The 24,170-nt window shown below is 44.0% G+C and overlaps 1 protein-coding gene across 2 annotated transcripts in view; it reads left to right on the forward strand.

Moving 5' to 3' along the window:
• LRP2BP (LRP2 binding protein) overlaps positions 1–24,170 on the forward strand; it is a 55,099-nt gene that overhangs the window by 8,331 nt on the left and 22,598 nt on the right. For both annotated transcript variants that reach the window (XM_075849634.1, XM_075849635.1), the window contains exon 2: positions 1,909–2,013. In XM_075849634.1, coding sequence (XP_075705749.1) covers positions 1,917–2,013 — 97 coding nt within the window. In that variant the 5' untranslated portion in view covers positions 1,909–1,916. The remainder of the gene's footprint in view (positions 1–1,908; positions 2,014–24,170) is intronic.

Below are 24,170 nucleotides of genomic sequence, written 5' to 3' on the forward strand. Positions count from 1 at the left end.
TATATATATTTTTCTAGCGACACATTCCCTTTAAGCTGCAGATGTTGTAATATTCCAACAGTGTGAACATACCCTTAGGGTATGTTCACACGACCAAGTTTCAGACGTAATTCTGGCGTTTTACGCCCCGAATTACGTCTGAAAAAGCGGCTCCATTACGCGGACAAACATCTGCCCATTACTTTCAATAGGTTTTACGATGTACTGTGCCGATGACCTGACATCTTACGCGTCGCTGTCAAAAGACGGCGCGTAAAAGAGACGGCTCGTCAAAAGAAGTGCAGGACACCTCCTTGGGACGTAATTGGAGCAGTTTTTCATTGACTCCATTGAAAAACAGCTCCAATTACGTCCATAATGGACGCCGCGAAAAACGCGAGTACGAGCAATTACGTGTGAAATTCAGGAGCTGTCTTCGCCTGAAAACCGTATTTTGCGCTGTTGTGTGAACATACCCTTAGCCTCATTGAATGACAACAAGACTAATCCTCATGCAGATCTGCTGCACAATAAAGCTCATCTGCGGCAGGAATTCGAGGGTTAGCCCCAGATTTCTGCCATGAAAATACAGGACGGATTTCAATAATGACGTATTGCAGTTCTGTGATGGAAACCATTGCTGGTTTATCAGATTTTCTGGATTATCGGATGCCAGATGAGAGAGATTTCTATATAGATAGGTAAATATTAAATAGCATTTTGGTTTCGTTTACATCATGATGGATCTGTTGTTAACAGATTAGATTGGTAGCATAAGGGTATGTTCATATGGCGCAGATTTTCCATCGGCCACGATCACATGTAGTAGATTCTGTCAGGACATAGGCGTGGATTTCGTGAATAAATGCATGTGCGATTCATGTGAATGGGGTATGTTATGTCTCAATCACAAGCTCTAAAATAACATCTTGGAATATTGAAGCACCACAAATGTCTAAATCCACGGCATTCATTGTTGGTACAGAATTTACGCTGAAGAGCCACGGATTAGCTCCATTGAATGACATTGGAGTTTATCAGGCAGTCCGCGCCACTCCGCATACAAGGTCCTGTTCTGGAGGGGGATCTGATCTGGGCAGGTGGGTTTGATTACTAGGGGGTGGGGCCCAGCAAATGGACTGGCACTCCCTGGTTACGAGCGCTGCTTCCCCTTCATTTCTACTTACTGTAAATCGTCGACACATTTAGTAGCGATTCACGGGTAATGCAGCCTTCTCCTATTCACTTCAACGGGAGAAGGCGGCTGCAATACTGTGAATCGCCGCTACACCCGTGTCGATGATTCACAGTGAACAAGTAGAAATTAAGGGGAAGCACCACTCGTACGAGCACTGCACCCCATTGAAAACAGCTAATCAGCGGGGGTCCCTTGAGTTGGACCCCGACCTATCCGCTATTGATGGTCTATCCTGAGGATAGGTCATCAATTTTTAGGGACATGACAACCCCATTAGCATGCTGTTAAAAGGTGGACGCTGAGACGGGAATTTATTAAGACAGGTGTTTAACACGCCAACCTTACCTAAAGAAAGTTGTTGTAAGATGTGCCTAACTTATTAAGAGGCACACGCTTCTTAATAAATTAGGTGCATCTCTGTCCGTCCATGCATCAGAAAATCAAATCTACGGCAGCTAGGATCTGACGTAGATTTGCGCTATAATTGACACCAGTATTCTGCCATGAATTATAGTAAATTTATCGGGCTGCGGTGGCTCCACCCATTTTAGCTAAGGACCATCCACTTTTTTAAAGTTTCGGAGACGGCGTAAAATGAAAAAGTCACTAATTCTGGCACAAAACTGCAATTTTAGCGCAAAAAAAGTCGATAATTTTGAGCAAATTGCAACTTTTTTTTTTATGCCAGAAAACGGTTGTACAGGGCTTCATAAACTTCCCTATTGTTGCAGTGTGAATAATGAGGAAACTGAACTCCGAGCCTTTACCGAAGAAAAGGAAGAATGACATGTTGTATAGTGTCAGCCAGATGCCTGGGTTCCCTCAGAATATACAAGGTGAGAATCCTGAATATAGAGGTGTATTATTATATTGTCCAAAATCAGAGACTGTCAGCAGTGAGGCCTAGGTGCTAGTCACGTTACAGAAAACCCCTCGCATTATTTATACATTTTTAAATCCTAATCAGTTACTTTTTTTTGAAATTCTTTATTTTGTTGACCCAAGAGGTCCATTTTATAACATAAAGGGAACATACAACAAGGTAATGTACATTTAGAATACATAAACCAAAGGCAAATGTACAGAAAAAACAATAAGTACATTGTTATATAATGGCATACTGAATAAAAAAGAGGGAATAACGACAAGGGAACAAGAATCTCTAAAGTGTGGTTGGAGCTAGGCTCCCAATCTAGAGAATGAGGAAAGAAGGGGAGAGCAGAAAGAAGAAGGAGAGGGGGGGGGGGGGGGACACCCTCCACAGCATCCCATAGACCAGGGTGTTATTACGGCTGATTAAAGGGATGCGGCTCTCAGATGATGTCTTTATAGGAGTCCGAATCCTGAAAAACTATCCATTGGGCCCAAGTTTGGCAGAACCTGGAGCTTGAGTCGTGGATAACGGATGTCAAGTCCTCCATATGCATGATGTCATTAACCTGTGAAACCCAGAGGGACAGTGTTGGGGGAGATGGATCCTTCCATCTTAGTGGGATGCAATGACGAGCTGCCATCACTAGGAAGTGAAGCAGGGAACGCTTATACTTGTTCGCTGGAATGTCGCAATGATGAAGAAGGAATAGGGCCGCATCCATAGTTACATTTGTATTTGTAACTTCCATTATCACCCTTTTTACACCTTCCCAAAATGGGGTAAGGAGAGGACATGACCAGAAGGTATGGAGGAGGGTACCAATGTCTTGCCAACATCTCCAGCACATAGGGGACACTGTGGGGAAGATGTTATGTAGGCGGGCTGGGGTCCTATACCAACGTGAGAGTAGTTTGAAGCTTGCCTTTTGGTATCTTGAACAGATGGAGGTTTTTTGAGCCATAAGGAGTATATGCTGCCCTTGTGCGGGGGAGAAGGATATCCCCAGATCCTCTTCCCATTTTAGCATGTATGTAGGAGTGGGCATATCTGGGGGGGTCCATGAGAATTTTGTAAATAGCGGACAATGTATGTCTAATCAAGTCAGACCCTGTACAGAGGGTCTCTAGTGGAGTCTTTTCCTCCTGGTAGGACCTAGGGGCTGGGATAGACGTCAAAAAGTGTCGCAGCTGCAGCGAACGCCAGTGTCCCAACGGAGGGAGATCAGCAATCTGGGCCAGATCTGCAGCAGAAAGCCATTCACCGTCCTTTAAGAACCGATCTGCACGATACCATCCCAAGGATTGCCATATACGGAAAATTGGGTCCGTCAAGCCAGTGGAAAAGGATGGATTGCCCAGTATCGGAAACATAGAGGAAGGGACTGGCAAGCAAGATGCCCTTACCAAGGGGAGGGAACAGCATACTAGTGTTGGGCCTATAGTAGGGTGATGTTGGAGATGCCTGAGTTGGCTACGGTGCAGCCATGGAAGGGCCGATATTGGAATAGGGTAAAAACTCTGCTCCAAAGACACCCAAGACTTAACGGTCGCATGTCTGCACCAATCAACTACCCGAGCAAGATGAGATGCAATGTAATAGGTGCGGACGTCAGGTAATGATAGACCTCCCGATGCCCTAGATCGGCACAATAACGTGCGGGAAAGACGTGGAGTCTTACCATTCCATACAAACTTAATCTGAAGAGAATTGACCGTTTTAAAGAACTGCGTTGGGATGGCTATGGGAAGGGTTTGAAATAAATATAGTAGCCTAGGGAGAGCATTCATTTTGAAGATGTTACAACGGCCCATCCAAGTAAAGGCACCTTTGGCCCATCTGGCACAATCTGCCTTAAGCTCAGCAAGGAGTGGGGGAAAATTTAGTTGGAAGAGATCTCTCAGGTCTGCTGTTAGGCGAACCCCAAGGTATTTCAAAGCTGTTGGGCTCCATTTAAAACTGAAAGATTGTTTTAAGGTTGCGGAAAGATGAGGTGAAAGAGAGATGTTCAGGGCCTCGGACTTAGAGAAATTAATTTTAAAGTTGGATAAACTTGAAAACCGTTGGAATTCCCGCATGAGATTAGGAAGGGAGACAGTTGGATTGGTAGGGAAAAAAAGCAGATCGTCTGCATAGGCCGCCACCTTGTTAGCTGAGGTATTCGTTTCTAGTCCCTTCACATCCGGGTTTGCGCGTATATGGCGTAAAAGGGGTTCTAGTGTCAGTATAAATATCAAGGGTGAGAGGGGGCAACCCTGTCTGGTGCCATTGTGTATAGCAAATTCATCTGAGAGAAGGCCATTTACTCGAACTCGGGCGGATGGGCATGAATATAGCGACATTATCCATCCCAGCATATGTGATCCAAGGCCCAAACGTGAGAGGGTTTCTTCCATAAAGGTCCAGTTAACTCTATCAAACGCTTTTTCCGCATCTGTAGATAAAAGCATAAGAGGTATATTGGAGATTTTGGCCTTGTGGATCAGATTGATGGCTCTAGTTGTGTTGTCTCGTGCCTCTCTACCTGCCATGAACCCTGCTTGGTCCGTATGTACGATTCCTCCAATCAATGGTGCAAGACGATCCGCTAGAATTTTAGCAAACAATTTGATATCTGTATTGAGGAGGGATATGGGTCTGTAGCTGGCACATTGTGTAGGGTCTTTCCCAGGTTTGGGGATCACCGCGATATGCGCCCTAAGGGCGTCAGGAGGGATGGGGGAGGAGGCCGAGTATGAATTAAAGGAGGCTAGAAAATGTGGGCCTAAGGACGTCAGAAACTTTTTATAATATTGAATTGTAAATCAGTCTTGGCCAGGTGCCTTTCCTGTTCGGGAGTGCTTTAAAGCGTATGAGAGTTCTTGTGTGGTAAGTGGTTCTTCCAGGCTAGTAATGTGATCTTCCGATAGGGCAGGTAAACCAGAATCTGCGATATATTTAGAAATGTTAGACCTGAATTCACTGGATGCCACAGACGGATTGGTAGAGTCAGTATTATATAGGGCAGCGTAGAAATCCCGGAATGCGGAAGCTATGTCCAACAGCAGACGAAGCCGTGTTTGTGAGGGGGATACTATAGATGGTATGTAATTCTGGGTTTCAAAGAAAAACATGTGGAGAAATCCTCCAGCTCACCTGACACACACCTGTGTGTCGTTGATAGCGCCCGGTTCCTCGTGTCGGCACACGGGTTGCAAATAGAAAACAGGGAAAGGAAGGTAGGATCCAGCGCTGTAGTGCATTTAAAATGGAAATCGATATTTCCAAGTTTGTCCTTGGTTAAAATGGAGTCCAGTGGTATAGGTCCAGGGTGTGCATGAAGTGGGGAGAGGGTATCCTCTGTGGCCACAGAGGATACCCTCTCCCCACTTCATGCACACCCTGGACCTATACCACTGGACTCCATTTTAACCAAGGACAATTAAACTTGGAAATATCGATTTCCATTTTAAATGCACTACAGCGCTGGATCCTACCTTCCTTTCCCTGTTTTCTAATTCTGGGTTTGTTGGGTCCGCAAGGCTCTAGCCAGAGACGTACTACTTTTGTTGCCATATTCGTAGTAATGACGTTTACATCTAGAAAGCGTAGCCTTGGCTCGAGCCATCAATAAGGTTCGCAGTTCCTCTCTTTTACGGAGGTGGGCAATCCTACACTCCGGGTCATGGGAACGTTTATGTGAGATCTCAAGTACCTCAATTTCAGACAGCAAACGGACCGTAGCCACCGCCCGTTCTTTTTTCCGGCGGGCGCCATGTTTATTAAATATACCCCTGATCACGCATTTATGCGCCTCCCAGATAATGCGAGGGTTAATGGTCTCTGTGGCATTAGTTGCGAAGTAGTCAACTATATTACGTTGGATATCAGCAGTAACAACTGAATCCGAGAGAAGCGTTGGGTTCAGTTTCCACTGAGATTGGCGGTATAGAGGGGAATGTAGAGAGAGGGTCAAGGTGACTAATGCATGGTCTGAAAAGGAAATCGAGTCAATGTCGGCCGAGCGTATAGAATGCAGCGAGTGATGTTTGACGAAAAAAAGATAAATTCTGGAATATTTGTTGTGTACTGCAGAGTAAAAGGAAAAGTCCCTATCTGCTGGGTGTAGGAGACGCCATGTATCCACTAATTGGTGTTCGTGAAATGATTTCATAATGCCGCGCAGATGTGCCCTCGAGAATGAAGAAGAACCTACGGAAGTGTCTAGTGCGGGATCTAGCGCAACATTGAAATCCCCTCCCAGAACAATGGTACCCTCCCCAAACTCCTCCAGGGCATTCAAAAAGCCAACAAGGGCTGTGCATTGACCAGAGTTGGGTAGGTAAAAAGAGGCAAAAGTGTATACTTTTTGATCAAGAGCATCCGTCCCAATTCATCACTGCGAGACCCCCTGAACTCCCAAGGAAGAGATCTAGAGATCAAAATGCTTGTCCCCCTGGATTTCGTGTCCGGAGAAAGACTATGATATGCATTGGGGAACCATGCGTTAGAAAGTTTAAAAGGTTTTTGCTGACATAGGTGCGTCTCTTGGAGGAACGCCACCTGTATATTTTTGCCTTTCAGCAAGTTGAAAAGTATGGATCGTTTTCCAGGGCTGTGTAACCCCTTGACATTTATTGAGCCAATAGTCAGGTCCGTTTGTGTATGCTGCGACATATCTGTCCTGGGCTGCGGTGGAGGGGGAGGGGAAGGCAAAGTAAAGGGCAAAAGGAGGACAGATAAAGATAAGAAAGAAAGAGAATAAGACGATACACAAGAAAGAGGCCCGAAGGCCGACTCCTATACGGTACAAAAAAAAAAACCTGTAAAGGAAGGTTGTTAAATTTGTGGGGACCTGGAAAACCACGGGGGGGGGGGGGGGAGCCCCGTAACGCATACATAATCAAACAGTAAACCATTTCTTCCATCGCCTACCAGTGGGGAGGCGATGGAGGCACAAGCAATGATAGGACCGACGTGCATCTCTCAGCTACTAATAGCCAAGGGAGGTTAACCCAAAACCCGTGTTAATAGCCATGACCTCTGATGAACAACCTATAGCGACGCCACACCCTTCTATTTAAGTATACAAGGCTGCTATAACCGTCTATCAACCAGAAATTCGACCTCTTAGCTGCTAAGAGGATTTGAAAGCTAACACGCAACTGATGTATGCCCGGCAAACATCGCATTTTAAAATTATCAGAGATACCGACTAACAGAGTCATATGAAACTCCCCATAGCCCGCATCACAAACCTTTGTCTAATATATATAACCAGCAAAAGAGTGTGGGTGGGGGAGGTAACAGTAGGCTAAATGCCTCCAGCGCTGCAGGTGATGGCTCATCCTCTAAACAACTTCAGACCCACACACCTTATATGACGGTCTATAATTGACACTTAAACTAATACGGTATAAGCAGCACGTATTTCCTGAGGGCTAAGTGAAGGCCCCTTGCAGCCATTATATCTATACACGAAACCTGAGTATCCTATGAAAAAACTGGGCAAAACATTTAGTTGCAAAAGAACCTTGCTAGGTACCCAGCAAAACAATATGTGAGCAAAATAACATTTGACGACCTTAAGTCCCTTGAGCAGCAATGCTGCCAGCGGCCTAGCAAAACATTGACAAATAAAAGGATATTAGCGGGAATGTCCTCTTTAAGCCTCAGGCGGGACCCGGCGGGATAGGTCGATTAACGGCAGATGTGGTGCACCCGGGATGGATCTGCTTCGTATGGGCTGGCTAGTCCTGTTGAGGCGACGACGTTGAGGTTGTTCAATTCTGTCCAGGGCTAGCCAATCCGGGACTGGGAACAGCTCGATCTGAAGAAAACGAAATAGGCCCTCAAGATCCGAGGAGTGGCGCAGGAGGTAGAAGCCAGAGTTGTTCTTCACGACAACATGGAACGGGTGACCCAATCTATAAGTGGCGCCTGCGGACTTGATTTTTTCAAGCAGAGGATGTAGGAGCCGTCTCATATAGAGTGTCCGTGGGGAGACATCAGGGTAAATAGTAACCGTACTTCCTTGCTGATGTGCCTGCTCAACCCTGGACACCAAAGAGTCAAGATCCTGTCGGGTGGGGAGGGCTTGTATCATCTCCCTCAGTAGTTGTAGGTCAGCATGTAAGCCCGATGGCCCAGCCTGAACTTCAGGGGCATATGTGTGTGGTATAATGGCGGGCAAATCTCTCACTGAGGACATGTTGAGGGGAGAGACAAAGCTTACCGCATCTTGAGTGCTGCAACAGGGAGGACTCGTATCGGCAGTCGTTGCCGCATTTGCTGACTGCAACAGGGGAGCAGGAGGAGAAGGAGCCAGGGTGTCTGAGGCCGGATGTGGTGGCAATGCGTCCGTCATTGCTGCTCGCTGGTCCGCGGCCGTTTGCGAGGAGGAAAGGAAGCGCTCCATACTCTTACAACGGCCAGAGGAGCGAGGTAAGGACCGGGAAGTTCCAGGGCAGGTTCCCCTTCGTTTTCCTGGCATCGCCTGCCGGGTTTACCCGGGAAAGATGGCTGGTATTCGGCTGCTAGTGCGGAGCTCCCCCAGAACGCGTGCTCACGGCTCCATAGCTAAGCCACGCCCCCCCTAATCAGTTACTTAACCCCCTCAGGACGAGCCCCATTTTTTCAAATCTGACATGTTAATTTATGCGGTAATAACTCGGGAAGGCTTTTGCCTATCCAAGCGATTCTGAGACTGTTTTCTCGTGACATATTGTGCTTTATGTTAGTGAAAAAATTTGGTTGATAAATTCAAAATTTATTGGTAAAAACACCCATAATTTAGAGAAAGTGTGCAAAAATTAGCATTTTTCTACATTTAAATATATCTGCTTATAAAATAGATAGTAATACCACACAAAATAGTTAGGCCCCATGCACACGACCATAGATTCAGTCCGTAATTACATTCCATAATTACGGACCCATTCATTTCTATGGCCGTCCGACACCTTCCCGTATTTTTACAGGAAGGTGTCTGTGCCGTACAGAGGCTCCGCAAAAGATAGGACATGTCCTATTTTTTGCTTTTTGCGGACTGTTCTCCCATACTTTATATGAGAGCACGGCCCACAAATGCGGGTGGCTGTCCGGACTGTGATTACGAGCATGGTCGTGTGCACGGGGCCTTACTAGTTTACATTGCCCATATGTCTACTTTATGTTTGTATCGTTTTTGAACGTCCTTTTATTTTTCTAGGACGTTACAAGGCTTAGAACTTTAGCAGCAATTTCTCACACATTCAAGAAAATTTCAAAAGGCTACGTTTTCAGGGACCAGTTCAGGTCTGAAGTGACTTTGAAGGCCTTATATATTAGAAAATCCCCATAAATCATCCATTTTAAAAACTGCACCCCTCTAAGTATTCAAAACAGCATTCACAAAGTTTCTTAACCCTTTAGGCATTTCACAGGAATTAAAGCAAAGTAGAGGTGAAATTTACGAATTGTATTTTTTTGCCGAAATTAATATGGAATACATTTTTTTTTTGTACTACACAAGGTTTTACCCGAGAAATGCAACTCAATATTTATTGCCCAGATTCTGCAGTTTTTAGAAATATCCTACATGTGGCTCTAGTGTGGTTATGGACTAAACACAGGCCTCAGAATGAAAGGAGCACCTACTGCACCTTTTTTGTTGAATATATTTTAAGCACCATGTCAGGTTTGATGAGGTCTTGTGGTGCCAAAACAGTGGAAACCCCACAAAAGTGACCCCATTTTGGAAACTACACCCCTCAAGGAATTTATCAAGGTGGGGTGTAGTATAGCATTTTGTAGGGGTATAGTTATCATTTTGACCTCACCATTTTTTTGCTAAATTTATTGGAATTAGTCTGTGAAAATGTATATCTACTTTTTTTTTCTTAAAAAATTTAGAAAGTTGTATTTTTTACAAGGAATAAAGGAAAAATAAAGCACCCCAACATTTGTAAAGCAATTTCTCCCGATTACGGCAATACCCCATATGTGGTTATAAACTGCTGTTTGGACCCACATCAGGGCTCAGAAGAGAAGGAGCGCCATTTGGAGCACAGAATTTGCTGGGAAGGTTTTCAGGGTGCAATGTCGCATTTGCAAAGCTCCTGTGGTACCAGTACAGTGGAAACCCAAAGACATGACCCCATTTTGTAAACTGCACCCCTCAAAGAATTTATCTAGGTGTAATCACTTTCGTGACCCCATAATAACATATAATAAAGAATTTATATATATATACATATATATATATATATATATATATATATAATGTGTGCGGGCTGATCCTGGGAAGCAATCCCAATAGCATCATGAATGCATAATCTAAACCTATAGAGAAAAGATGCAATGAAACAGGGAATATGTAAACCATAGAAAAATATTTTTTCGGTTAAATAATAAAAACAAAATTCGTAGTACAAAAAATACACAACCAACAGATTAAAAGGGACAATGCACTGTGTAGCGCCAAAAGTGGCCGAATGACAGGATGTATTACAAGATAACCTCCAAATAAATGTATACAGACGAAAATATAGTAAACAGATATAAATACAGACAAATGTTAGACACGCACAAAAAATATGCAGTGATGAGAATAGTGAATAGCTCATGCCAGGTCAATACAAATATGAGAAAAAATGGTAACAAAGATGATGATAGTGCCTATCAAAAGATATCACGTACCCATGATATATGTAGGAGAACAAACACAGCGGACTTTCTAATATATAAGGCCCTCAAAGCCACTTCAGTTCAGTTCTCAAGTGGCTTAGAGGGCCTTATATATTAAAGTCCCCACAAATCACCCCATTTTTAAAACTGCACCCCTCAAAGTATTCAAAACAGCATTCAGAAATACTAAAGACTAAAAGCAAAGTAAAGGTCAAATTTAGTTTATGTGCACATGCAAAATCAAAAACGTCTGAAAATACAGAGCTGTTTTCAAGGGAAAACAGCTCCTGATTTTCAGCCATTTTTTTAGCAACTCGCGTTTTTCACTGCCGTTTTTGGAGCTGTTTTTACTGCCGTTTTTGGAGTCAATGAAAAACGGCACCAAAAACGTCTCAAGAAGTGACATGCACTTCTTTTTCGCAGCCGTTTTTCAAAAACAGCCGCGTAAAAAAACGGCCCGTCGGAACAGAACGCTGTATATCCCATTGAAATAAAATAGGCAGATGTTTGTAGGCGTTCTGCTTCTGTTTTTCAGGCGTTTTTCGAGGCGTAAACGCCCGAAATACGCCTGTAAACACTACGTGTGCACATATCCTCACAATTATATTAATTTGTAATACATTTTTAACACAGAAGGTTTTACCGGAGAAACGTAACTCAATATCTATTGCTCAGATTCTGCAGTTTTTAGAAATATCCCACATGTGGCCCTAGTGTACTACAGGACTGAAACACAGGCCTCAGAAGCAAAGGAGCACCTAGTGGATTTTGGGGCTTCCATTTTTTTTTAAAATATATTTTAGGCAACATGTCAGGTTTGAAGAGGTCTTGTGGTGTCAAAACAGTGGAAACCCCCCAAAAGTGACCCCATTTTGGATACTACACTCTCAAGAAATGTATCTAGAGGTATAGTTACCATTTTGATCCCACAGGTTTTTTGCTAAACTTATTGGAATTGGTCTGTAAACATGAAATCCAAATCGAAAATGAAATTTTTAATTTTTACAAGGAATAACGGAGAAAAAGCACCTCAACATTTGTAAAGCAATATCTCCCGATTACAGCAATACCCCATATGTGGTAATAAACTGCTGTATGGACCCACAGCAGGGCTCAGAAGGGAAGGAGCGCCGTTTGGATTTTGAAACGCAGATTTTGCTGGAATGGTTTTCAGTGCCATATCGTGTTTGCAACACCCTGGAGCGACCAAAACAGTGCAACCTCCCCAAAAGTAACCCCATTTTGGAAAGTACACCCCCAAGGATTTTTTCTAGGGGTATATTTAGCACTTTGACCCTGCAGTTTTTTTGCAGAATTTATTGTAATCAATATTTTTCTAATGAAAGTAGTTTTAGCTCAGATATTTTCATTTTCACAATAGATAGAGGAGTAAAAGCACCCCAAGATTTGTAAAGCAAACTCTTCTGAGTACAGCGATACCCCATATGTGATAATAAACTGCTGTTTGGACACACGGCAGGGCTTAGAAAGGAAGGAGCACCATTTGACCTTTGGAGCTCAAGTTTTCCTGGAATGGTTTGCGGCGCCATGTCACATTTGCAAAGCCCCCAAGGGGCTAAAACATTGCAAACCCCGCAAAAGTGACCACATTTGGGAAACTACACCCCTCAAGGAATTTATCTAGCGGTATAGTGAGCATTTTGACCCCACTACGTTTTTTTGCTGAATTTATTGGCATTAGGCAGTAAAAATTAAAAATCTAAATTTTTTCCACTAAAATGTTGCATTTTTTTCGTTTTCACAAGGAATAAAGGAGAAGTACCCCAACATTTGTAAAGCAATTTCTCACGAGTACGGCAATATCCAATATGTGGTCATAAACTGCTGTTTGGACATACCGCAGGGCTCAGAATGGCAGGAGCGCAACTTGGTTTTTGGGCGCCATGTCGCATTTGCAGAGCCCCTGAGGTACCAGTACAGTAGAAACCCCTGAAGTGACTCCACTTTGGAAACTATACCCTTCAGAGCATGCATCTAGGTGCGTAGTGAGCATTTTGATCCACAGGTGTTTCATAGATTTTATTAGAATTAGGCAGTGAAAATGAAATTAAATTTTTTCCAAAAATCCGTGCTTTTTCTCCCAATTTTTTTATTTTCACAAGGGGTAATAGGAGAAAAAACACCGCACAATTTGTTACCCAATTTCACCCGAGTACGGCAATACCCCATGTGTGACCCTAAACTGCTGTTTGAGAAAAAAATGTGCCGAGGCACAGAGGTCCCAATTTCCCAGCCACCATAGAAATGGTGTCAATGGTAGCAGTTAAAATATAACTTTTATTAATGGATCAAACAGACAGACAGCAACACAAAGTTAAAATTGTATCAAAAGACGGCTCATGTGTATCATAAAGATCAATGTGCACGCACCCAGCACATCGCTGGACGCAATGAGTGAGACTGATTCGGCAGCTGCAGACTGCCGTTCGTAGGATCAGTCCCACACAATTAGAGAAAGTGACTAAGCCGTCAGTGATTATTAAGATGGCGATAGCCCCCCCGACATGTTTCGTTACAGAAGTAACGTCCTCAGGGGATAACACGGGGCTAAATTAGCCCCGTGTTATCCCCGGAGGACGTTACTTCTGTAACGAAACATGTCGGGGGGGCTATCGCCATCTTAATAATCACTGACGGCTTAGTCACTTTCTCTAATTGTGTGGGACTGATCCTACGAACGGCAGTCTGCAGCTGCCGAATCAGTCTCACTCATTGCGTCCAGCGATGTGCTGGGTGCGTGCACATTGATCTTTATGATACACATGAGCCGTCTTTTGATACAATTTTAACTTTGTGTTGCTGTCTGTCTGTTTGATCCATTAATAAAAGTTATATTTTAACTGCTACCATTGACACCATTTCTATGGTGGCTGGGAAATTGGGACCTCTGTGCCTCGGCACATTTTTTTCTCATTGTTTATTCATCCCTGCCAGCCACTAGGGGTCTTCCTTGTGCTTTTCATAAACTGCTGTTTGGGCACATGGCAGAGCTCAAAATGGAAGGAGCGCCACTTGGCTTTTAGAGCGCAGATTTTGCTGGACTGGTGTACAGGCGCCATGTCGCATTTGCAGAGATCCCTTAGGTACCAGAGTGGAGTGTAAAACCCTGAGAAGTGACCACATTTTGTAAACGACACACCTCAAGGCATTTATCATTTGCCTCGACATATGACAAGGCTTAGGGTATGTTCACACGACCTATGTTCGGCCGTTTTTCGGCCGAAAAATCGGAAGCAGAACGCCTCCACCAAACATCTGCCCATTGATTTCAATGGGAAAACGGCGTTCTGTTCCGACGGAGCGTTTTTCGCTGAGTTTTGTTACGCGTAAAAAAAACGGCCGCGAAAAAGAAGTGCAGGACACTTCTTGGGATGTTTTTGGAGCCGTTTTCCATAGACTATTGAAAAAAGCTCCAAAAACGGCTGTAAAAAACGCAGCAAAAATCGCGAGTGGCACAATAAAAGTCTGAAAATCCGTAGCTGTTTTCTCTTGAAAACAGCTCCGTATTTTGAGACATTTTTGAATCTGCGTGTGAACATACCCTTAGGAGTAAAAGAGCACCATGCGCATGCGAGTTCTATTTTGGTCATTTTTGCAGCATTGGCCCAAAATGGCAGGACTCTGGTGTCAAATATGAAAATAAACCCCCATGTTGTGACCCCAATTTTGGAAACTGCACTCAAGACATTTTTTTAGGGGTATAGTGAGCATTTTGACACCACAGGTTTTTTTTTTTATTATTTTTTTTTATTAGAAATGAACGCTCAGTGGATGGTGCAAAGTGAAAATTGCAATTTTTCACTGATATGCCATTTTAGTGCACAGTACGTTGTGCCCAGTTTGTGCCACTGAAGACAAATACCTCATAAACTGTTAACCGGATTCTCCCGGGTATGTCGAGGCCATATATTTGGACGTAAACTGCTGTTTGGGCACGCTGTATCACTTTTTATTTCATTTTGTGGCAAGCACTGTGACCAAAAACCAGCAATTCTGACAATGTGTTTTTTATTCTTATTATTATATTATTTTTTTTTTACACCGTTCACTATTCGCTACAAATGACAATTTGACTTTATTCTGCGGATCGATACGATTACGGCGATACCAAATGTATATAGTTTTTTTATGCTTTGCAGCGTCTGCACAATAAAATCACTTTTGTTTCACATAATTTCATTTTTGTGTTGCCATATTCTGAGAGCCACAACTTTTTTTATTTTTTCGTCAAAAAAGCTGTGGGAGGTCTTGTTTTTTGTGGGACGGGCTGTAGTTTTTAATAGCATAATTTTGGGGTACATGCAACATGTAGATCACTTTTTTTATTCTGTTTTGGGAGGGGTAGTGCCAAAAAACACAAATTTTGGAATTGTTTTTTTTTATGTTTTGGTGTTCACCGTGCGGGTAAAATAGCGTTATATTTTTCTAGTCTGGGTCGTTACGGACGCGGTGATACCACATGTGTACTTTTTTTTATGTTTTCCATTTTTACCTATAATAAAAGACTTAGGCCTCATGCACACGACCGTAAAAACACCCGTTATTGCGGGTCGTAATTACGACCCGCAATAACGGGCTCATATACTTCTGTTAGCCACGGGTACCTTCCCGTTTTCTCACGGGAAGGTGCCCGTGCCGTTAAAAAAATAGAACATGTTCTATTTTTCTATTTTACGGGCCGTGCTGCTATACTTTATAATGACAGCACGGCTCGCAAAAGCGGCCGGCTGCCCGTGGCCGCCCGTGCTCGTAATTACGAGTCGTAATTACGAGCTCGTAACTTGAAACTTTTATTTTTTTACAACATTAGTTTTTTTTTTGTCCCACTATGGGAAATGAAGGCATGAAGCCCTTGCTATTCTAATACACTGCACTGCCTACATAGTGCAGTGTATTAGAGCTGTCATCTATTCACTGACAGCAAGCCTATTAAGCTTCGCCTCCCGGTGTGGCCTAATAGGCTTCCATACTAGGAGGCCATTGTTAGGCCTCCGGTTTCCATAATAACCATATGCACCCCCGCGGATGGCGAGCGTTGCCATTAGCAACTATCGTGTGCGATCTAAACACCTACAGTGAAGGAAATAAGTATTTGATCCCTTGCTGATTTTGTACGTTTGCCCACTGTCAAAGACATGAACAGTCTAGAATTTTTAGGCTAGGTTAATTTTACCGGTGAGAGATAGATTATATATAAAAAAAAAAAAACAGAAAATCACATGGTCAAAATTATATATATTTATTTGCATTGTGCACAGAGAAATAAGTATTTGATCCCTTTGGCAAACAAGACTTAATACTTGGTGGCAAAACCCTTGTTGGCAAGCACAGCAGTCAAAAGTTTTTTGTAGTTGATGAGGTTTGCACACATGTTAGATGGAATTTTGGCCCACTCCTCTTTGCAGATCATCTGTAAATCATTAAGATTTCGAGGCTGTCGCTTGGCAACTCGGATCTTCAGCTCCCTCCATAAGTTTTCGATGGGATTAAGGTCTGGAGACTGGCTAGGCCACTCTATGACCTTAATGTGCTTCTTTTTGAGCCACTCCTTTGTTGCCTTGGCTGTATGTTTCGGGTCATTGTCGTGCTGGAAGACCCAGCCACGAGCGATTTTTAATGTCCTGGTGGAGGGAAGGAGGTTGTCACTCAGGACTTGACGGTACATGGCTCCATCCATTCTCCCATTGATGCGGTGAAGTAGTCCGGTGCCCTTAGCAGAGAAACACCCCCAAAATATAATGTTTCCACCTCCATGCTTGACAGTGAGGACGGTGTTCTTTGGGTCATAGGCAGCATTTCTCTTCCTCCAAACACGGCGAGTTGAGTTAATGCCAAAGAGCTCAATTTTAGTCTCATCTGACCACAGCACCTTCTCCCAATCAATCTCAGAATCATCCAGATGTTCATTTGCAAACTTCAGACGGGCCTGTACATGTGCCTTCTTGAGCAGGGGGACCTTGCAGGCACTGCAGGATTTTAATCCATTACGGCGTAATGTGTTACCAATGGTTTTCTTGGTGACTGTGGTCCCAGCTGCCTTGAGATCATTAACAAGTTCCCCCCGTGTAGTTTTCGGCTGAGCTCTCACCTTCCTTAGGATCAAGGATACCCCACGAGGTGAGATTTTGCATGGAGCCCCAGATCGATGTCGATTGACAGTCATTTTGTATGTCTTCCATTTTCTTACTATTGCACCAACAGTTGTCTCCTTCTCACCCAGCGTCTTACTCATGGTTTTGTAGCCCATTCCAGGCTTGTGCAGGTCTATGATCTTGTCCCTGACATCCTTAGAAAGCTCTTTGGTCTTGCCCATGTTGTAGAGGTTAGAGTCAGACTGATTAATTGAGTCTGTGGACAGGAGTCTTTTATACAGGTGACCATTTAAGACAGCTGTCTTTACTGCAGGCAACAAGTTGATTTGGAGCGTGTAACTGGTCTGGAGGAGGCTGAACTCTAAATGGTTGGTAGGGGATCAAATACTTATTTCTCTGTGCACAATGCAAATAAATATATATAATTTTGACTATGTGATCTTCTGTTTTTTTTTAAATATAATCTCTCTTTTACTGGTAAAATTAACCTAGCCTAAAAATTCTAGACTGTTCATGTCTTTGACAGTGGACAAACTTACAAAATCAGAAAGGGATCAAATACTTATTTCCTTCACTGTAGATGCAGCGATCTCTTTTAATAGCTGCATCTAAGGAGTTAATCGACCGGATTGGAGTCTAGCTCTGGTCCTGGCCGTTACAGCGGGGTGCTGGCTGTAATATACAACCGACACCCGGCGGTGATGGCGCTGGCTCAGCTTCTAACACACTAGTGCCCATCACGTAACTGTACGTGATTTTGCGGGTAAGTGGGCACACTGTTACATGTCCGATCTCCTCACTTTCACACTGGGGAGATCAAACGCTGTAACAATGCTTACAGCCAGTTTTGTTGTCAAGGAGCTTTAATTGGTCAGTCAATGTGACTGACCAATCACAGTGATCGCCGGCAGGAGACCGCTGTGATTGGTCCCTTGCCATCTTACTGTGCCGATCGACTGTCATAAACAGTTGATGGCACAGTTCTGTCACCTTGTCCTTTGACAGGGTGACCGTTTACATCCATGATTTACCAGTACGTCCCGTTGCGTTAATGCATTGTAATGCATGACGTACCGCTACGTCCTGGTGCGTCAAGGGGTTAAACACTAAAAACAAGGCCTTGAAAAGCATGTTTAGCCCGATACGACCGTTGGTTCATTCCACATCAAACAGACTGAGATCGTTACTAATAAAGAAGTTTTATTGCCGCAAACAGTGAGTGCTTCGAATTTCTATCTTCTACTACAAAAAGAATTACATCATCACCAATCAAATCTTTCCTGGCAGCCCTGACACCTCCCACCCCACCCAGCTCTGTCCTTCTTTCTTTGTATATCCCCCATGCATATAGTGCTGCTGAAGAGATTATTTCTGCCCGGTCTAAGGGAGCAGGACTGCAGTGATATCATAGTCATACAACGATTAGTTGCCGAGTTATAAAACTCCCCTGTCTCACTCTCTTTACAATCTGTGAGTGCTGTATGTAGTAAATCCAGTGTATTTCTATGAGATACTGCTCTCCCCTGCTTCATGTGTAAAAACTGACATGGAGAAATCTATCACAAGCAGAAGACAGGCTGAAGCTGCATCACATAGAACACAGTGAGACTCTGCAGGTTGAGGACAGAATTTCTTTGTCACAGATCAATCACTTGCTGCACTTAGATAGGACTCAGAACAGAGCAAGTGCATTGTGATGAGACACCGCACCCTCTGCCAAGCCAGAAGCATCATGGGAAATGTAGTCTGCATTAGGGTAACCATTTTAGAGGGGAAGAAGGAACCAAGATGGCAGACAACCCATAACTGGCACATCAACTAGAACAGGTATATGCAAGGCATACTCAAGAGCCTGTATATTATTCTTTAATAATAGCCTATGCTACATTATATAGGCAAAAAAAATAATGCTGAAGTGCTTCTTTAAGATTGGGTTGCTTCCACGGTAGGTTTTGAGTTATCTATCTGTATTGTGAAGCGCGATCCCATGAGTTTTGAAGAATTTGACAATCTGAACAGAAAGTCGCGCTCTGTACACTTCAGAATTCCTCGTACTACTATCTTTAGTCACATCAGTAAATACCAGTAACCAATTTTATTTACAGCCATACATGCCCACGTCATAACACTGCCTCCATCATTTTAGACATGATATGGCATCCTTCGGTCCATGGGCCCTTCTTTCCTTCTCCATACTGTTCTCTTCTATCATTCAGATACAAGTTATTCATGGTTTCATCCCTGCTGGGGGTGGTACCAAAACATGAAGCAAATAAATTTTGCCTCAATCACAATTTGTCCTATCCAAAAGGTTTGTTGGTCAACGATGGTATAGACCCCGACCTTTGTTTGGTGGTTTACACTACGTTTTAATCTGCAGTGGCTTGGGTTCGGTCTTACAACTTGAGGGTACTATTGGCAGAGACGGACATAAAAGTTGCTTTCTACCTATTGATCTCGTTGGTCTTCTTCGGGTGGGGGATCTGGCATCCCCGAGGATGTCTCGACCAGGCGGGCTCCGTTGGGAGGATGTTAATTTGTATAGGGACAGGGTGGAGTTAGTCTTGCATTGATTTAAGACCGATTAGACTGGGCGGGGAAAGTGGGTTGTTCTGTTAGTGGTCCCTGGGGTGGAGGTTTGTCATGTACAATGCTTAGGGGATTTCGGTTTGACGGTTAACCCCTCGTCTTATCCGTTGCTATGCCATGAAGGTGGGTCCTTTCTATCACGGTACCAATTTTGATCTGTTTTAAGAAATGCCTCAGTGTGGGTGGTATTTCCACAGACCATTTTTCATTGCATTGTTTTTGTATTGACGCGGCTACGGAGGCAGTTCGCTGGGGCTTGGACGAGTCCGGTGTGCATCGCATTGCGTGATGGGAATCGGCTCGGTACCGCTCTTATGTTTATCCTCACCTTCTGTGATGTCTGTGTTTTCTCTTGCTGTGGTTTACATGATAAGGGACTAAGGTTTTTTTTTTTTAATGTGGGGTATGCCTAGTTTTTTCCCCTCATGTTTGGGTGCGGAGTGTCGCTCCCTCCCCTTTTTTCTTTTAGGCCAAGGTTCTGAGTATCCCACCCAAAAAAGTAGCACAGTCCTCTATTGGCTCTGCTTCAGAGGTATGCTGTGGAGCCAGGGTGTTACTGGATGTCCAGATTTAAGCCCAAATGGATCGTGTCCCTGATGTGGTGGTTTTACTTGTTGAGGGTAAAGATTTGAACGTTCACCCCTTCCGTGAGCTTGTTCAAGATGTGAAGCATGACTTGTTTCGGTTGTGGACATTATACCCGGGCTTGATCACGGTCTGGTCTGACATTGTTCCCCAGAAACAGTGAAGGTTAGCTCGTTCAGTGGACAAGGCTCGCATAAAGGTTAACAGATCCATTGTGGGTTTTGTGGTCAGGAATGGGGGCATTTGTGTTAGACACTGGGATTTAGAGTCTGGCGAGGGTTATATTTGGAGAGATGATGAGGTGCATTTGAACGAGGTAGGAATTGATTTTTGGTGTTTGGCCCTTGAGGATGGGATACAGCATGCTGTGGGTTTGTGGGGGAACTCGCAGTCTTGAGGGGGTCAAGGCCTGTTCGCTGTGGCAGGGGTGAGTACTTGAAGTTGGCAATTAAAACTGGTGGAAGTGCATGTATCGTGGGGATGCATTTCCAAAAATGTTTACAAAAAATTTGTTTGTTAGGGTATGTTCACATACAAACTCAAAAACGTCTGAAAATACGGAGCTGTTTTCAAGGGAAAACAGCTCCTGATTTTCAGACGTTTTTTAAGCCACTCGCGATTTTCGCAGCGTTTTTACGGCCGTTGGAGCTTTTTTCAATAGAGTCAATGAAAAACAGCTCCAAAAACATTAAAAGAAGTGTCCTGCACTTCTTTTTCACAGCCGTTTTTTTACATGGCCGTTTTGAAAAACAGACGCGTAATAAAACTGCCCATCGGAACAGAACGCAGTTTTTTCCATTGAAATCAATGGGCAGATGTTTGGAGGCGTTCTGCTTCCGATTTTTCGGCCGTTTTTCAGGCGTTTACATACCGTTACTGTCTGGTTGGGTGTTGGGGCTCCACAGGGTGTTACCCCTTTTGGAGGCATTATTAGCTTTACCATTAGGGTACCGACAAGTGTTGATCGGTACCTCCGAGCCGGGTTTACGGCTGGGGGTAAAATTGGCGTGGGTAGATAGCTGCCAGAGCAGACATGTCTAGCTTAAAGGACTTCCCCTGTTCTTCATGTAGTCTTGTTTGGGCTGTATGGTGTGTTTTCAGTTATGAAAGATGGTATGAATCTTTTATGGTCAGGTGATTTGTATTTATTGGACTTGAATGGTTAAAAGTGAATGTTACATTTATTTACTGTATTTTTCTGTTATAAACCGCTGCTGTGGCCATTACCCCTTCAAACCTCGGACTTCCGGCGTCTGCGCAGTTCAATAAAAATGAAAGGAGCGCTGGTCACGCATGCGCACAAGTCATTTCTATGGAGCTGCAGACGGACCCCGGAAGTCAGAGGCTTGTCATGGAGAACTTCGGGGGACTTTCGGTCCCCCGTTCTCCTTATGTCTTTTGTAGGAACAACCCCTTCAGTGGCGTTGCGCTGTAGCCATAGCAGCTGCTAGCGGAGCCTCCGGCCATGGGAGGGGGGGCCCATTTTTTTTGCAAAATTTATTTGAATAAGGCCTCATGCACACAACTGTAAAAACACCCGTTATTACGGGTCGTAATTACGACCCATAATAACGGGCTCATAGACTTCTATTGGCCACGGGTACCTTCCCGTTTTCTTACGGGAAGGTGCCCGTGCCGTTGAAAAAGATAGAACATGTCCTATTTCAGGCCGTAATAACGGCACGGGCAGCCCATAGAAGTCTATGGAGCTCCCGTAATGACGGGTGGCTACATGTTTGCACCAGTCATTACGGCAGCGTTGCTAGGCGACGTCAGTAAATAGTCACTGTCCAGGGTGCTGAAAGAGTTAACTGATCGACAGTAACTCTTTCAGCACCCTGGACAGTGAATTCCGATCAGAATATAGAGCAACCTGTAAAAAAAGAAAAAACGTTCATACTTACCGAGAACTTCCTGCTTCTTCCTCCAGTCCGGTCTCCCGGCCATTGCCTTGGTGACGTGTCCCTCTCGACATCCGGCCCGACATCCCTGGATGACGTTTCAGCCCATGTGACCGCTGCAGCCAATCACAGGCCAATCACATGCTGGAGCGGTCACATGGACTGCGGCGTCATCCAGGGATGTCGGGCTGGATGTCAAGAGAGGGACGCGTCACCAAGGCAACAGCCGGGTAAGTATGAATTTCTTTTACTTTTACCTCGGAAAGGGCTGCCCCTTCTCTCTATCCTGCACTGATAGAGAGAAGGGGCTGCCGATTAGTGCAGTGCAATTTTGCATCGAAAACGTGCCCGTAAATACGGGTGGAATACTGGTGGCACCAGAACCGTATTTCCGGGCATGGGTCCGTAAATACTGGTGCAAAACGGGTCGAATACGTGTGACACCGGACCTGTATTTACTGCAGTATTTACGGGAGGGAAAAAATAAGTTCGTGTGCATGAGGCCTTGTCTGTGAAAATGAAAATCTGGAATTTTCTACTTTTTGCAAGGACTAAAGGAGAAAAAGCACCCCAACATTTGCAAAGCAATTTCTCGTGATTACGGCAATACCCCATATGTGGTAATAAACTGCTGTTTTGACCCACGGCAGGGCTCAGAAGAGAAGGAGCGCCGTTTGGATCTTGCAGCGCATATTTTGCGAAATTGTTTTCTGGTGGCCATGTCGCATTTGCAGAGCCCCTGAAGTACCAGTACAGTAGAAATTTCTCAGGTCTGATCCAATTTTGGAGACTATACCCCTCAAAGAATTAAATTAGAGGCGTAGTGAGCATTTTGATCCCACAGGTGTTTTATAGATTCTATTAAAATTGGGCCGTGAAAATGAAAATATATATTTTTTCTAATAATATGAATGATTTAGCTCATCATTTTTCATTTCCACAAGGAATAAGGAGAAGAGACACCCCAAACTTTGTTCCACAATTTCTCCTGAGTAAGGAAATACCCCATATGTGGTTGTAAACTGCTATTTGGACACACGGCAAGGGTCTAAAGGGAAAAAGCACAATTTCGTTTTTGGAGTGGAGATGTTACAAAATTGGTTTTTGACACCATGTTGCATTGCGCTGAGGTACCAGTACAGCGCAAACCCCCAAGATGTGATCCCATTTGGGAAACTACACCACTTTGATGAATTTATCATGAGGTTTAGTGAGCATTTTGACCCCACAGGTTTTGCAGAAATTAGTACACAGTAGATGTTGCAGATTCAAAATTGCAGTTTTTCCACAGATATGCTATTTCAGTGCCCAATATGTTGTGCCCAGCTTGTACCACTGGAGACACACACCCCATAAATAGTAAAGTGGGTACTCTAGAGTACAGTAATACCCCATATGTGGTCATAAACTGCTATTTTGGCACACTGCCATGCCCAGAAGGAGCGCCATTTGGCTTGTGAGAAGTACATCAGGGTATATGTAAACTGGGCGGAGTACATCAGGGTATATGTAAGATGGGCGGAGTACATCAGGGTATTAGTTAAGCTGGGCGGAGTGCATCAATGTATATGTAAGATGGGCTGAGTACATCAGGGTATTAGTTAAGCTGGGCGGAGTACATCAGGGTATATGTAAGATGGGCGGAGTACATCAGGGTATATGCAAGCTGGGCGGAGTACATCAGGGTATATGTAAGCTGGGCGGAGTGCATCAGGTCATAATAAGTTGATGTAATAATGGGGTAAATTAATAATAAAATTAATGATCCATGGATAGTGACGTACGCTTTGAAGCAATCCTTTATGCACAGACCGTTTTTTTGGGGGGCAGGAGTCGAACTTCTAAAGGGTGTCCGTGGTACTGTACAAAATATCTGCACTCCAGCATTGCCTAATCTTTGACTTCTTCACTAGCGTAAAAAAACGCCGTGAAAAACGCTCCGTCGGAACAGAACGCCGTTTTCCCATTGAAATCAATAGGCAGATGTTTGGAGGCGTTCTGCTTCCGATTTTTCGGCCGTTTACGGGCCAAAATACGGCCGAAAATAGGCCGTGTGAACATACCCTAAAGGATCTGCCTGCCCTGGGGTTGTGTGTCTCCGCCCCATTCAAGCTGCAGCACAAGATACAGCTCATGGACAGGGGTGGCGCTGTTTCAGGAAAAAAAATCAGAGCCTTTTTTCTAATCCTAGACAACTCCTTTAAGGTGGCAAAATGCCTTATAGTTAAGACTCTTAAAATATATACTACTAAAACAGGTAATTTAAACAGAACATGTGTCTTATATTT

This window comes from Rhinoderma darwinii, chromosome 1 (assembly GCF_050947455.1).
Source record: "Rhinoderma darwinii isolate aRhiDar2 chromosome 1, aRhiDar2.hap1, whole genome shotgun sequence".
NCBI classification, from domain to species: domain Eukaryota; kingdom Metazoa; phylum Chordata; class Amphibia; order Anura; family Rhinodermatidae; genus Rhinoderma; species Rhinoderma darwinii.